Source organism: Falco peregrinus, chromosome 13 (assembly GCF_023634155.1).
Source record: "Falco peregrinus isolate bFalPer1 chromosome 13, bFalPer1.pri, whole genome shotgun sequence".
NCBI classification, from domain to species: Eukaryota; Metazoa; Chordata; class Aves; order Falconiformes; family Falconidae; genus Falco; species Falco peregrinus.
This window is the reverse complement of record NC_073733.1, coordinates 14,785,671-14,797,977: the sequence shown is the minus strand read 5'-3', so window position 1 is coordinate 14,797,977 and position 12,307 is coordinate 14,785,671. Positions and strand designations below refer to the sequence as shown.

At 38.4% G+C, this 12,307-nt stretch overlaps 1 protein-coding gene across 14 annotated transcripts in view; it reads left to right on the top strand.

Moving 5' to 3' along the window:
• KLHL13 (kelch like family member 13) overlaps window positions 1-12,307 on the top strand; it is an 84,581-nt gene that overhangs the window by 46,014 nt on the left and 26,260 nt on the right. Inside the window, exons 1-2 of one of the 14 annotated variants that reach the window (XM_027780222.2) lie at window positions 1,769-1,895; window positions 2,383-2,495. The exons of 12 other annotated variants lie outside the window; for them this stretch is intronic. In XM_027780222.2, coding sequence (XP_027636023.1) covers window positions 2,398-2,495 — 98 coding nt within the window. In that variant the 5' untranslated portion in view covers window positions 1,769-1,895; window positions 2,383-2,397. Of the gene's footprint in view, window positions 1-1,768; window positions 1,896-2,382; window positions 2,496-12,307 lie in introns of those variants that run through there. One more of the 14 variants, XM_027780228.2, reaches the window with a different exon arrangement.

Below are 12,307 nucleotides of genomic sequence, written 5' to 3'. Positions count from 1 at the left end.
TTGGCAATGACTGTGTGGCTGGAGCTGGCTTTTCTTTTACTGGTCAAAAGGGTATTTCAAGAGTTACTTCTGAAAAAGTGGCCCATTGATTGTCCTTAGCCTCATTCTTTTGTATTAGTAATGCTACTGTTAATAAAAAAAAAAAAGTGTAATCAGCTCCTTGGGGCTGGCAGAGCAGAGATACACATTTAAAATGAGTTACCAGTTGGTTGCACTGGCTGTGCACTTGGGATGAGGAAGGGAGTAACAGTGTTTGCTTATTGTATTTTGAGACAGTTTCTGCAGGATGACAAATGCAAAAGCAAAATTGAGTGTTATGAATCCAAAATTGTGCTATTTTTCTTTGTGGTTATAATAGCTGCTATCTAACATCTCTCAACTTTTAGGCCTTCAGTGCGGAGAAGGCATGATCTAGTAGTCTGAGGTTATGTGTGTGTGTGAGACTGTACGCGGTATTTACAGTGTGAGCAGGCGAGCATGGCTGTTGGCATGTAAATGCATGAATTCTTTTCCTAAAAGTAAGACTTCTTTATGTTAAAACTGCATACTTGCTCTCTGCAGGGCTAGTGTTTCTTAATATTTATAACGTATAAACACTGTTGTCTTACACAGCAAATGTCTGTTCAGCAATCGGGTAGCAATTTCTGTGAAATTTGTTGCCTGTGTTAATGCTGCTCTGCTCATGTGTAATTTAGAACTTCAAAGAAATGGGAGAGAGCGCCTCAATTGTTTGTCAGATAGGTGACATTTGAATTAGTCCTCACCTCTGATCGTCCTGGGTTATTTTAGTTCCTTGCCTGTGGTTATGGTAACAGCTTCAAATGCCCAAAACTATTTTGGGCAAACATTTTCAATAATAATGACCAGAAGCAGAAATTATTCCCTAGTGATTTCATCTCAAAAATAAACTGAACAGTGTATGTTTCACTATTATGGAAAACCTATCGGTGTTATTAAATGTTACTAAAGTGTATAAATTTACAGGAATCCTGCTCCTGGTTCTGTTCTTTGTTGCTGAGTAGTGTGACAGGGTGTTGGCTTTTTTTTTATAGGATTAAGCTGTCCTGATGAACAGAAAAATTGTCGTTCTGTACAAAGACTATTCTGAAATATGTAGATTAAACATCTTTGTGTTGATTTGGTCTGCTGTGGCAATACATTAGAAGTAATTTTTTTTTTTTTTTTCCTGTAAGGGAGTCAGTATAGTTGAAGGTCTACCTTCTATTCCCTAGAAACGTGCTCTGCTTATGCACGATATGCTATTAAATTCTCTGTTCCCTTTTTAATAGGTTGCCTTCTATGCTCCCCACTGTTGTCAGCCCCAGGAGGTCACCAAGCAGAGCACAGAGTTGCAGAGTGGTCCCTGATGGACACCTGCGTGACCATCTGCTTCGTCAGTACTTCAGGCAATTTGTGAGCTGCTGGGGGGGGCGTTGAGAATTAGATTCTTGATAGCCTCCCTACAAAGACTGCTATTAACAGCGTGCTACTCTCTGCTTCTCTACTGCAGAAGACAGAGTGATATTTGCGTTCCCATAGCGTGTTGCAAAATGCATGAGATTTTGCTCATCCTCCTTGGAAATGAGAATAGGAAAATGAGAGCATCCTGAACCAGAAGCTAGTAGAAGAGCATGCAGAAACCTGCAGCGATTTGTGCTTTATTTTGTCTTCCTAGCTATGGATTAGAAGGACTGTGATTTTTGCAATGGGCTTTTTCCATAATGGCATTCTTGTATTGTTTGGTCAGAGCTTGCACAGGAGGAAAACAGGCTGCTGAATTTAGTCACTGATCTCTATTAGCCGTGGCCTAAGGCTATGCTGAGATTTATATCCCATTTGTATTGTTGCAGCTCAAAAGAAGAATGTTCAGAGGATGACAAGTGTATTCTGAGTAGGTATGTTGTTTCATTTTCATATGAAACCCATTTTTTTTTTTCTGCTTCCATTGGTCAGAAATGAGGTTATAATAGGAAGAGACTATAGTACAGTGCTGCAGTGTCCCTGTTAAGGTAGAACAATAGCATCAGAAACAGTTCTTTAAAAATTAGCTGCTTTTATTAAATAAAGCTGCATTGTGCTGGTGTGCACAGTGCAGTCTTTCTTTTTTTTTTTTTTTAAACATATACTGCAGTCAGCGCTTCCCTAACGAGGTGGCACTATTGTTGAGTTAGAAGGATAGAATCATCATATTGCTTTAGGGGACAGCAGGATTTAAAAGGAGATGCCTTGCAGCCCTGTTTTACAGATTGGAAGCATCGGTTTAAGGGCATTGGCAGAATCATTTCCTTGTTCTTAGCAGCAGCCACTGCTGTGTCAGTAGTGTGTGGAATGGAAGTCCTAGTTGGTAGTCTGTTATGGAAACGCTGTTTACTGTTATTGTAGTACCGTGGTGACAACATGCCATTGAAATGGAAAACGAGCTCTCCTGCTATCTGGAAATTCCCAGTTCCTGTGCTTAAAACATCCAGGTCATCGCCACTTTCTCCAGCATACATGTAAGTGAGAGAAATGAGGATAATAAGGTGGGATTGCTTTCGTGAGACTACCCTGTGGCAAAATACCCTGTTATATATTGAATGACATTGGCACTCAGAATTTTACCTTGTTTTCTATGTAGACCCCCCCCCCCAGATTTTATCCTGGATGTTTCATGATGGATGTTGTGTTGAGTCTTTCCCTCTTTGTTGAAACGTAGAGAAACTGTGCAGATTAAGCCGTATTCATAATAATATCTTATGTGCTCATTTAAAAAGTTCATGTTGCTGTTAATTTGTAGAGCTGATCTTGAATTGACAAGTTAAGCTTTGAGGCAGGCTTTCCTTTGTAGTGTATATGCTAACAATTTGTCCTCCTGACTATTACACTTTGAAATTAAACATGAAATCACCTGCTGTATTGTACTGCACTTTTTGTTCATGTAAGTTCTCATATAAAAGAAATCATCCTGATTTGGTCTTGTTTTATTCTTGAAAGTCTTAGCCTGAATACAGATTGAATGTCTTTTTACAAAGTTACAGTAAAAGCTTAAAACAAATAGAAATCATTCATATCTGAGTACTTATGTAGTTACGCACTTTGTCCATGTAAAGTAGCTTCACATGAAACAGTATTTTAATACACATGGAAACAATATGCCTTTGTCTTGCCAAATCTTGATGGAGCTTTTGTTCACCTTTTGTTGCTCTGAGTTCTCTGTTAGCATATACAGGTGGCTTTTTTCCTTCAGAGAAATTAAACTAAGCGTAGGGTACTGAATTGCTTCTGCCTTTATTTAAAGAAGCAGCTTTTTCAAAATGAGGAACAGTTGCTTTAAAATGCACAAGTAGCAGTATAGATGACTTGCCTATCTGGAAATTACTATAAATACTATTCCTTTCCAATAGCATTCCAGCCAAATACCTTCAATATTAGTGCTTTTTACGCTTGTATTGTTGTCTTACAGATAGTCTTTTGCTTCAGCTACTGTAGGGACATGCTGTAAGAAATAGGTATTTACAGGTCCTCTAAATGTCATCTTTTTATAGTTGTTGCTGAGGATTGCATTGCTAAACAGTGGAGCTGAGACAATACAACGTCGTATGTGTGGTCACTAGTGTTCTTTGTTTAAGAAGAAGGCTGGGGTTTAAGGAGCTAACCTGGCTGTATAGAACCTATGCTGTGCACGCTCCAATTTAAGATTAATTTTCATGGAAGTGCTTCAGCAATTTCACTTACTAGATGCATCAAATATGCTTAAGGCTACCAGAAGATAAACTGCTTCCAATAAATTGCCACTTACTCTGAGTTTTTAAAAAAGTACAACTAATACAAAGGAAGTGTCATGATAAGAATTGTGAGGTTTTTGAACCTATTTCAGAGGAATAGTGTCTTTAGTGTTGTATGCTGTGCTTTTCTTTTTAAACTCTAGTACTTATTAAATGCAAGAAAAATCAGAAATAGCCTGGTTTGATCTATCTGCTGCTGGAACCGAGCACTTCTTTTGTGTGTCACCTTTAAATTGCTAATCTAGCTCTCTGTATGCTCTGGCTTTTATGATGGGGATCATGTAGCTGATTATCTCAGTGTGTGTTGAAAGTATGTGAACAGGTTTAGTGATCATGCTTAACTATATGATGCCGAGCTTATTTGGAGCATGAGAAATATGTGATCAGCAGCCTTAATCACCTTTTTATAATGAGTCAATGTATCCCACTGCTCATAGAGACATTTCTTCACTGGCACACAGTCCTGACATTAGCAGGACTCTTAAATCTAATGTTGCAATTATTCGTGTACTTTATAAAGAATGAGAAATATTATGAAATGGCACCTATTTGATTAGGCAGTATATATCAACTGATAAAAAACCCCCTTGTAATTTAGGTTGAACAGTAAAATAGGTGGTGGAATGAATTATCTTCTTTGCAGAGATTACAGTAAATTTGCTTCTGTTTTATGTGATCCGATATTTTTCATGTTGATACGTGTAAGTTTTCTGTCTTAAGTATTACTCTGCACACTGGCGAAAGGTTTGTTTTGAGTAAAAGATTCAGGAATAAGTGGCATGTGAGATGGAACATGTACTGATGTAAAATAAATGACCATAAAACTCTTGAATTCACAGACGAACACTTTTGTACTTGGTATTTTGCATCTGGAGTATACAAAGGTATAATTAAGCTTTTAATCCTTTTAATACTTGAGATCTTAATCTTATAGGTTTGTAGCATAATTTGGAATGTGAAGTAGGGAGCTCTTAATGGTGTGGGGTTTTTTGTACTTAAAATGAAATTCCAAATTTTCAGGTTTTTCTACTAAAGTTGACCTTAACGTTAAAAGCTTCATCCTGCTTATGACTTAGAAGTAACTTGCCTAGAGATTAAACTGATGGTCAGGAGGCAGATTTTATTAGTGTTTTATTTGGTCTGTGTACCCGATACCTGAATTCTGCCTTTGTTTCCCTGCATCGCAATGCCAGGACTGGTGGTCATGAGCATGTTTGGTTTGGATGAAGCCAGGATCGGCGTACAAAGTGCCGCTGTAAAACGGGTAACTGCCCTGCGAGCCGTGCAGCTGGGGCGGTTTAGCTGCAGTCTCTGCTGGAAAAGTTTGTGGTAGTTCCTGAGGTGGGGAATGAGTACAGAGAGCTTGTCCCAGAGAGTTCTCTGCTGCGGGAAACTTGTGACTGGGTAGTACATGAAATAAAGGACCTGCTGAAGTTGAGCTGATGACTTGGTAGGCAAGGACAGGGTTCTGTTTACTGGGAAGTCTGCTGGTTTTGCTGGCTTTGGTAGTGCTTTCCTGGCAATGGGAAGGAGCAGCAGTGAGATGCTGCCTCTTGGCTGGTGGTTTTGTTTACCACCAGTTATTTATTAGGGATATTTTCAGAATATTCTGACTGCAAGAAGTAACGCTTCGTGTTATACACAGGGTGAAGGGTTCCTCTGAAGGGAAATGCAGATATCCCCTGGCTTCTGGTGGAACTGGTCCAGAGTAGCTTGAGCTTTCCCCCAGGTTGGTGGAGAGATCCGGTGACATTGCATAGGGAAAATTAGGTAGTATTAGAATCGGAGCACTGGCATGTGACCAATATATGTAGGTGTAATGCAGCCTGGCTTACTGCATGAGTTGGGAATGTGCAAGATACGTGTGCATGCACGTGCCTTTGTCAAGCTGCTTTACATTTTCTTTCATGACGCTGTGTTGGGGTTTGGAATATAGATTCCTTTTGTCAAATTAACTGTGAAAGCTGTTACAGCAAGTTTATGCACCACTAGTGAAATCATGTTTATATTTGTGGTTGTGTTGACTATGTCGGGACAGACCTAGGTGACGTAACGTATTATGTGGGCAGGTGAGCACTTTCAGCAAGTGAATTAGAGGAAATGACTGAGTGAATAATATGGAGTTGGAGAAGTGGTATTCCTTGGCATCATAGCTGTGTATTAACAGCCCTGTTAAAAACAAACAAAAATCCCACCCCACCCCAACCCCAGTGACTGACATAAGCAGAGGTTAAGAATAGAAGCACTACTTCAGAGAGGGTGAGGAATGGTTCAGAATTTTACACCTCAGCTTTGAGGTATAAAGGAATATGCATCCCGATTATTATTTACGGGTTACATCATCTCATACGTTAAGAACGAAGAAGAGAATTCTTTCTTATTCGCACTAGCAATGCCATTTATATTGTTTTCCAAAGTTGTGCACATCTTCCATTAACACGAATGGAAATGTTTGTGGAAACTCTGGAGATTGAAGTACTATGATGGACATCTACAAAGAATCCAGTAATGCAAATAAACTATTTTCAGAAATGCTATTCTTATATATATAGCCTATAAATATATAAAATGCTTATATAATAAGCCTATCTATATTTTCTGACAAGTTAAATATTCAGTTAAGTATTTATATGTTTAAACATGCCATGTTTAAAAATCAGAAAAATTAAAAAAAATTATTAATGCAGAATAATTCGGTTGTAAACTTACTGCCTTCTATCCTTTTACGTGGAATGGTGTGTTGATATTTTAAATGGAAATTATCCTTCACATGTGTTTTCATAAATAATGGACTAATGTTAAGAGAAATAAACAAATGTGACATTCCAAATCTATTGCTATCAAAGGATTTGCAATGCAGCATATCTATCCCGAGTCATGTGGTTATGAAATTTGTCCGATAGGAAATGCTTTGCAGTAATGGAAATCAGTTAGTGTGCAGAAAAGCAGAATAAATTCTTAATACTCTGGAGTAATCGGCATTAGTTTTAGCTGCTTATATAGGTTAATGCTTTTGTGTCTTCTTTCAAATCTCCGATTTGCTCTACAATGAGCTCTTTGAATTTATGCTATACAATCTTATATACTTAAATGGGAAAAGGTGTTTATGCATAATTCATCTGACTATCTGTATTAGTTTTCTTTTGTGAGACCGCCCTATGTGTTTCTGTCTTCATTGGTCATTTTTAGTAAATAAACACTTTTGGGCTCTTGAGCCTTAACAGACTACATGGTATTCACACTGGAATGCTCGCCTGCCTTTGGCAGCGTTTCCATGTTAAGCAATTACCTCCTAGATATTTCACATTTCAACATGTTGAAAGTGTGCAGGTCATCCCAAATATATATTTTTCTTAAACTAATCTGGCAATGCATGCAAACAGATTAATTGGGTGGGTGTGGAATAGAAGGGGTTTATGGCTTATGAATAGAAGATTGCTTTTTATCCCAGCAATTTGGTACATAGAGTTATCATTTGTGCCTGTAGATCTTAATTTTGCTTTTTAAATAAGTGTTTTGATAGATTATTCTAAGTTCTTGAAATGTGAAATTTCATTGCAGTAATAAACTGGCAAAAACAACAGAAAAAAACCAAACCTGGTTGTCTTGAAGTTTCCCAGTGCTCATGGTTTTTCTGGGCAGACCTTTACAGGTGATGCTGTGGCTTACAGGTCCCCATAATTACCTTCTCCTCCTTATGTAGCATGATGCTGCAATATTGACATGTTGTGACATGCTGAAGAATCTTTATTGAATTGTCTTGATTATGTTACTCAGCCTGTTCTGCCAGAGTGTCAGTTCTGCCGGTTTGTCATCTTTGCCGTAATTTCCTTGTTACTGTGGAAAAATCTTGTTGCCCAGTCTCTACTCAGTGGGATTTCTAGTGTTTTGCAGTGTTTTTTGGTGACGTTTGGATGGAGATACCTACAGATTTTCATAAAGTGCTTGGTGAATATTGGGTTTTCAAAATACTAAGTCACTTGTTCTAAATGGTTATAGTGGGAATTGTAGTGTAATCAAGCATAGCTATAACACTAAAGTGGAAGTGCACACCTATATTATTGCTTTAATATTTTGTCGAGCAGTGACTGAGATTGTTGCAGTATCAAAGTTGCAAAAATATTTTTTTTATGGGATGAACAGGTCACCCACACCTGTTATCTGGCATGCTTAGATTTAAACTGTCATATAGGGAAAAAATACTTTACAATTGAAAGTAATTAATGTCCCCCTACATTTTCCCCAGGAGATTGTAATAAAGGAATGCCAAAGCAACTGTGAGAAGTGACAAAGCAAGAAGAACAGTCGAGCAGACCTAGGCAGCAGAAAGAGCAGGGGTTAATTACCAAAATCTAATGTCAGAATCCTGTTCGCTTGTTTGCTGGCTTTTAAGCTATCGGAATTATTCTGTGCAGTATATAGAGGGGGAAGAAAAAAGCCAATACTCTGGAAAGGAGTTGTACCTAAATCTGTTAAAGGAGTACAGTGGCATGTGTCCTATGACCAAATCTTGAATGTGCAGGTGCCACCTTAGACACATAGATGTTTTCATCTAAGGAATCATTCTGCACATTTAACAGTTGGTAAGTGTATGGAAACTAACTTTAAAGACACATCAGGTAGAGCTGTAATCCGCTAGTGCATGCAAAGTGTTTTAAGTATTTCATAATGCATAGGAAGTATTCAGCTGCCTAGCTAAATTATGACTTGACTTTTGAACACTTAAGACCAAATAGGAAGGGCAGGGAGTCGGATGTGCAGTGTCAGTCCAACCTAAGCTGTGAAACCCCTGAGTGACTTGCATTTTACCCTTTTGGACTTCAAGGAAATAAAGTAGTTCTAATTCTGTAGAAAAGCTACAAAGCGTGTGTATTTGCTTTGCTTTTTCTGTTTTTAATAGTCGGAATCAATAGACTAACACTGACTTTGGCAAAAAGTCATTAGAGAACAGTTTCTAATTTAACATCATTAAACAATCTGAGTCTGCAAATTTAAGCTACAAATGGCTCAATGAATGTAAACCCTTTGTCAAATAGATAAATGTGGATGTGACACTAAGGCTCCCAGAGAGACTAAATACTGTTAGGAACAAAAGCTATATAGCAGCGACTGAGCCAAATACTGCTTTGTTTCTGTGGAAAACAAATTTGAATTAACCAGCAGGCTGTAATTATGCCACAAACAGCTTGAGACCTCTGATAGTTTAGTTGTTTAAGAAGGAATTTTGAGGAGAGTATTTTCTGTGTGTGTATCCTTAGGAAATCATCCTGAAATGGTTGCTGATGCTCGGTCCGCTTGTGATGGCTTTGTGGGATCTAATTTTGTACTGGCTTTGGTCATGGTGTGGCCTTACTGGGAAGTGAAATAAAAAGGTTCAAGTGACGGTGGGAATATCCTAATTTCTGTGGTGTTCTCCTTTCCACCTGGATCCATTGGCGCTTGGAACAGTGGTCGTGTCTTCAATCATCCGAGTGTTTCTAGTAGCTGTCATCATTTCTGCTGACATTCTGCTTGGCAGAACCTTTTTGTCAAGATGGGGATTGTGCTGAAGTTCAAAGAGACTTAACTTTTTTTTTTTTAGGTACAGTCAAAGGCTTGACACTTACACACTAGTCTCCAGAACTTTGCTTCTAGAGTAGCTTAAGTAGCTTAGTTACAACCTGACTCTGGCCGAACAAGGTTCGGTGTCCCTGTCCATCAGGTCGGTTTGTATATGTTGTTTCTCTTGTGGCTTTACTACTTTTGGTGGTTGTGCCTGCAGAGCTGCTCAGGGCTACACAGCTTCGGAACTTGATTTCCCCTTGATTTCCCCTTTAGACACCTTGTTAAGCTGATCATTGCAGTGAGCATCTCATGCTGTCGCTGTGTCCACACGGCATTTAAAGTTGGCAAAATACCTGCCTCTGCTTGCTGCCCATCAGCACGTGTCCAGAAACAATCTTTGATGTTCCCTGCTGATTTGGGGGGTTTGGAAGGCCTATATCCTCCTCTCCTGCTGTCCTTGGCCAGAGACTTGTGGAAGTAATATGCCACTTGACACTGATTTGCTCTGCTGTATAGAGCCTGGTTTTCACAGAGCGCCCTTAGAGGACAGGTGGAAAATGGATATGGGAATGCCTTTCTCCTGGAGTGGAGATACAGAAGAGCTCGGTATCAAGCTACTAAACAAATGTGTAAATATTCTGCTGTTACTGCTGTCCTTAATCTATAAACAAGGTCAGGTATAAAAAGTGAGATATTAAAATATGAAGATCAGAGCATTGCCCCAGGTGAGCAGTGTTCTGCAGTAGCTGCTGTAGCTACTTTTGAAAATCACACCCACCGTAGTTAAAATGCAATGTTAATTCACTTGGGGTAAAGGTTTGCAAACTTGTGGTGGCCCCTTTCAAGTGAACAGCATTAAAATGGTGTTTTGAAGAAATGCAGTAACCTGATAAATGCAAAGTGTTTATAGTTATGTTATCGGCAGCTAGTTCATTTTTAGAAATGCAGCCTTTAAATTGTTCTGTAAAAACAGTGAGATCTGAAGCTGATAGCATGGGACTAGTGGTTAGAACAAGAAAGGAAAAAAAGGCATGGTTGCTGCTGCTGATGCTTTGCATCACAAAGACGATACACACAAAGCGATTTAGGTCCTGCCTTCCCAGGGCTGCTGTTGCATTCATCCTGCTTTGAGATCTGTAACAGCAGCCTGTGTCAGTACCTGTGTGCTGCCAAAGCCAGAACTGAAGTTTGCTGAACATGTTGGTTAAGGGGGGAGTTAACTTGCTCTGTCAACCTGTTGGAACAAAAATATTTTGTCTTTGTGTTCTAGCTGGAGTCACGTATCTATTTTAAAATGTAAAATTGCATTTTCTATAGAAACTTTTGCTGTATTATTATAATAAGGAACCATTAAAAATTATAAAACTATCTAGTTTTACTGGGCTACTAATATATACTACAGAGGAATGAAGTTAGAAACTCCTGTTAAAAAATGGTAATAAAAAGATGAGATGTTATTTTAGGGGAAGACAAGTGTAAAAGTAACTTCTTTGCCAGAATAAAGGATTTCCTGAAATTGCGTGGGTGGAAGATAAAGAATGGAAGAAATATGAAATACCATGATTGTGTAATTTTTTAATCTAAATTATATTAATATTTGAATTTCTTAATAGAAGCATTATGAGATTTTCTTTTATACAATGCTGCCATATCAGTTATGCTTATTGAGCTCCTAGGTGGCCATGTAATTTGTTGGGGAATTCCTAAATTCATTACTCACGAAGCTGGAACATCTGTTCATAATGGGAAGACAGTAAGGCAGTCAATACTTAAATTATTTTTTGGCAGACTAAGCATACTAAAATACTTTTTGGCAGATTATGCATACAAAGTAAAGAATTACTCTATCTAATAGCAAATGAAAGTTTTTCATTGTATTTCAGTGGCCTTTTCATTAATAGGTTCATTAGCAAATCACATGCATAGCTGGATGTATAGGGATAGCCCTGTAATATACCAGATTATTTTGATAGATCATAAAATAGCAAAGACTTGTCTTGTAATAAGAATATCTTTGTATGAAATTGAAACCTGGTTCTTTGTCTGCTGATAAATACCAGAGTACTGGCACATGCCAGGAGTGATTGCTGAAGATGCCATTTACCAGTGACCAGAACACTTGCAGTCATGGTTCATTGAACAGTAATTTGACAGAGAAAATAAGGTTATAATCCTTTCAAAAACAAGCTATTGAGCTTCACCAAATTAAGAATTCACTATCTGGCCAATATGGCTTTGGCAAGCTTAAACTGAGTTATGTAAAGACTGTGGGTTTTAAATAAATCGGAGAACATGCACTCTAAAATATCTGTAGCTGTAGGCTGATCTCCTTACTTTGTTTTCAAAGACTCTGCACTATGCTCTGACAAACAGATCAATGGTTTACTGATGTAAATGAACAAATCCCCAATAACGCGTGTAGTTGCTGTGTTTCTGTTGCACCAGACTGAGTTCAGCTACTTCTGAAGAAAACACAGTAACAGCATATTGTTATATTTCATTCATGCCACTGAGCTCTATACAAAATGGCAACTCCATAATTTGAATCTTCTAGCTGAGAGTAAAACTTGTCACAGTTTCCACAGACCCCTGCTTATCGTGGGTCACCTGGGTGCCTCCGAACTGTTTTAACAGGTTAGTATTTGCTAAGTGCTTTGGGAAGCAGTTTGCCTCTCTGAGTCCTGTTGTAACTCCAGCCACTTAAAAAGTATTTGTCAGTATGTGCTGGAAAGTTCCAGTACTTGTAAAGCCTATTTTGAAGGAAGGTACAAATAGCAATTATGCTAGAGATGTGGGCAGCTATGTTTGCCAGCAAGCCTTCAGCTAAGGATTGAGTAAATTTCAGGTTCTGGTTCAGGCTTACAGGGTCTTGTGTCCTGTCCTGGTCACAGAGTTAGTGGCTCTTCCCCTATATCCGTATTTCAGTTTCTCCTTTAAAGTCGGTTCACGGTTTCCATAATTCCCTGTAAGTAATCTATAGAGATTGCATACAGAATTGG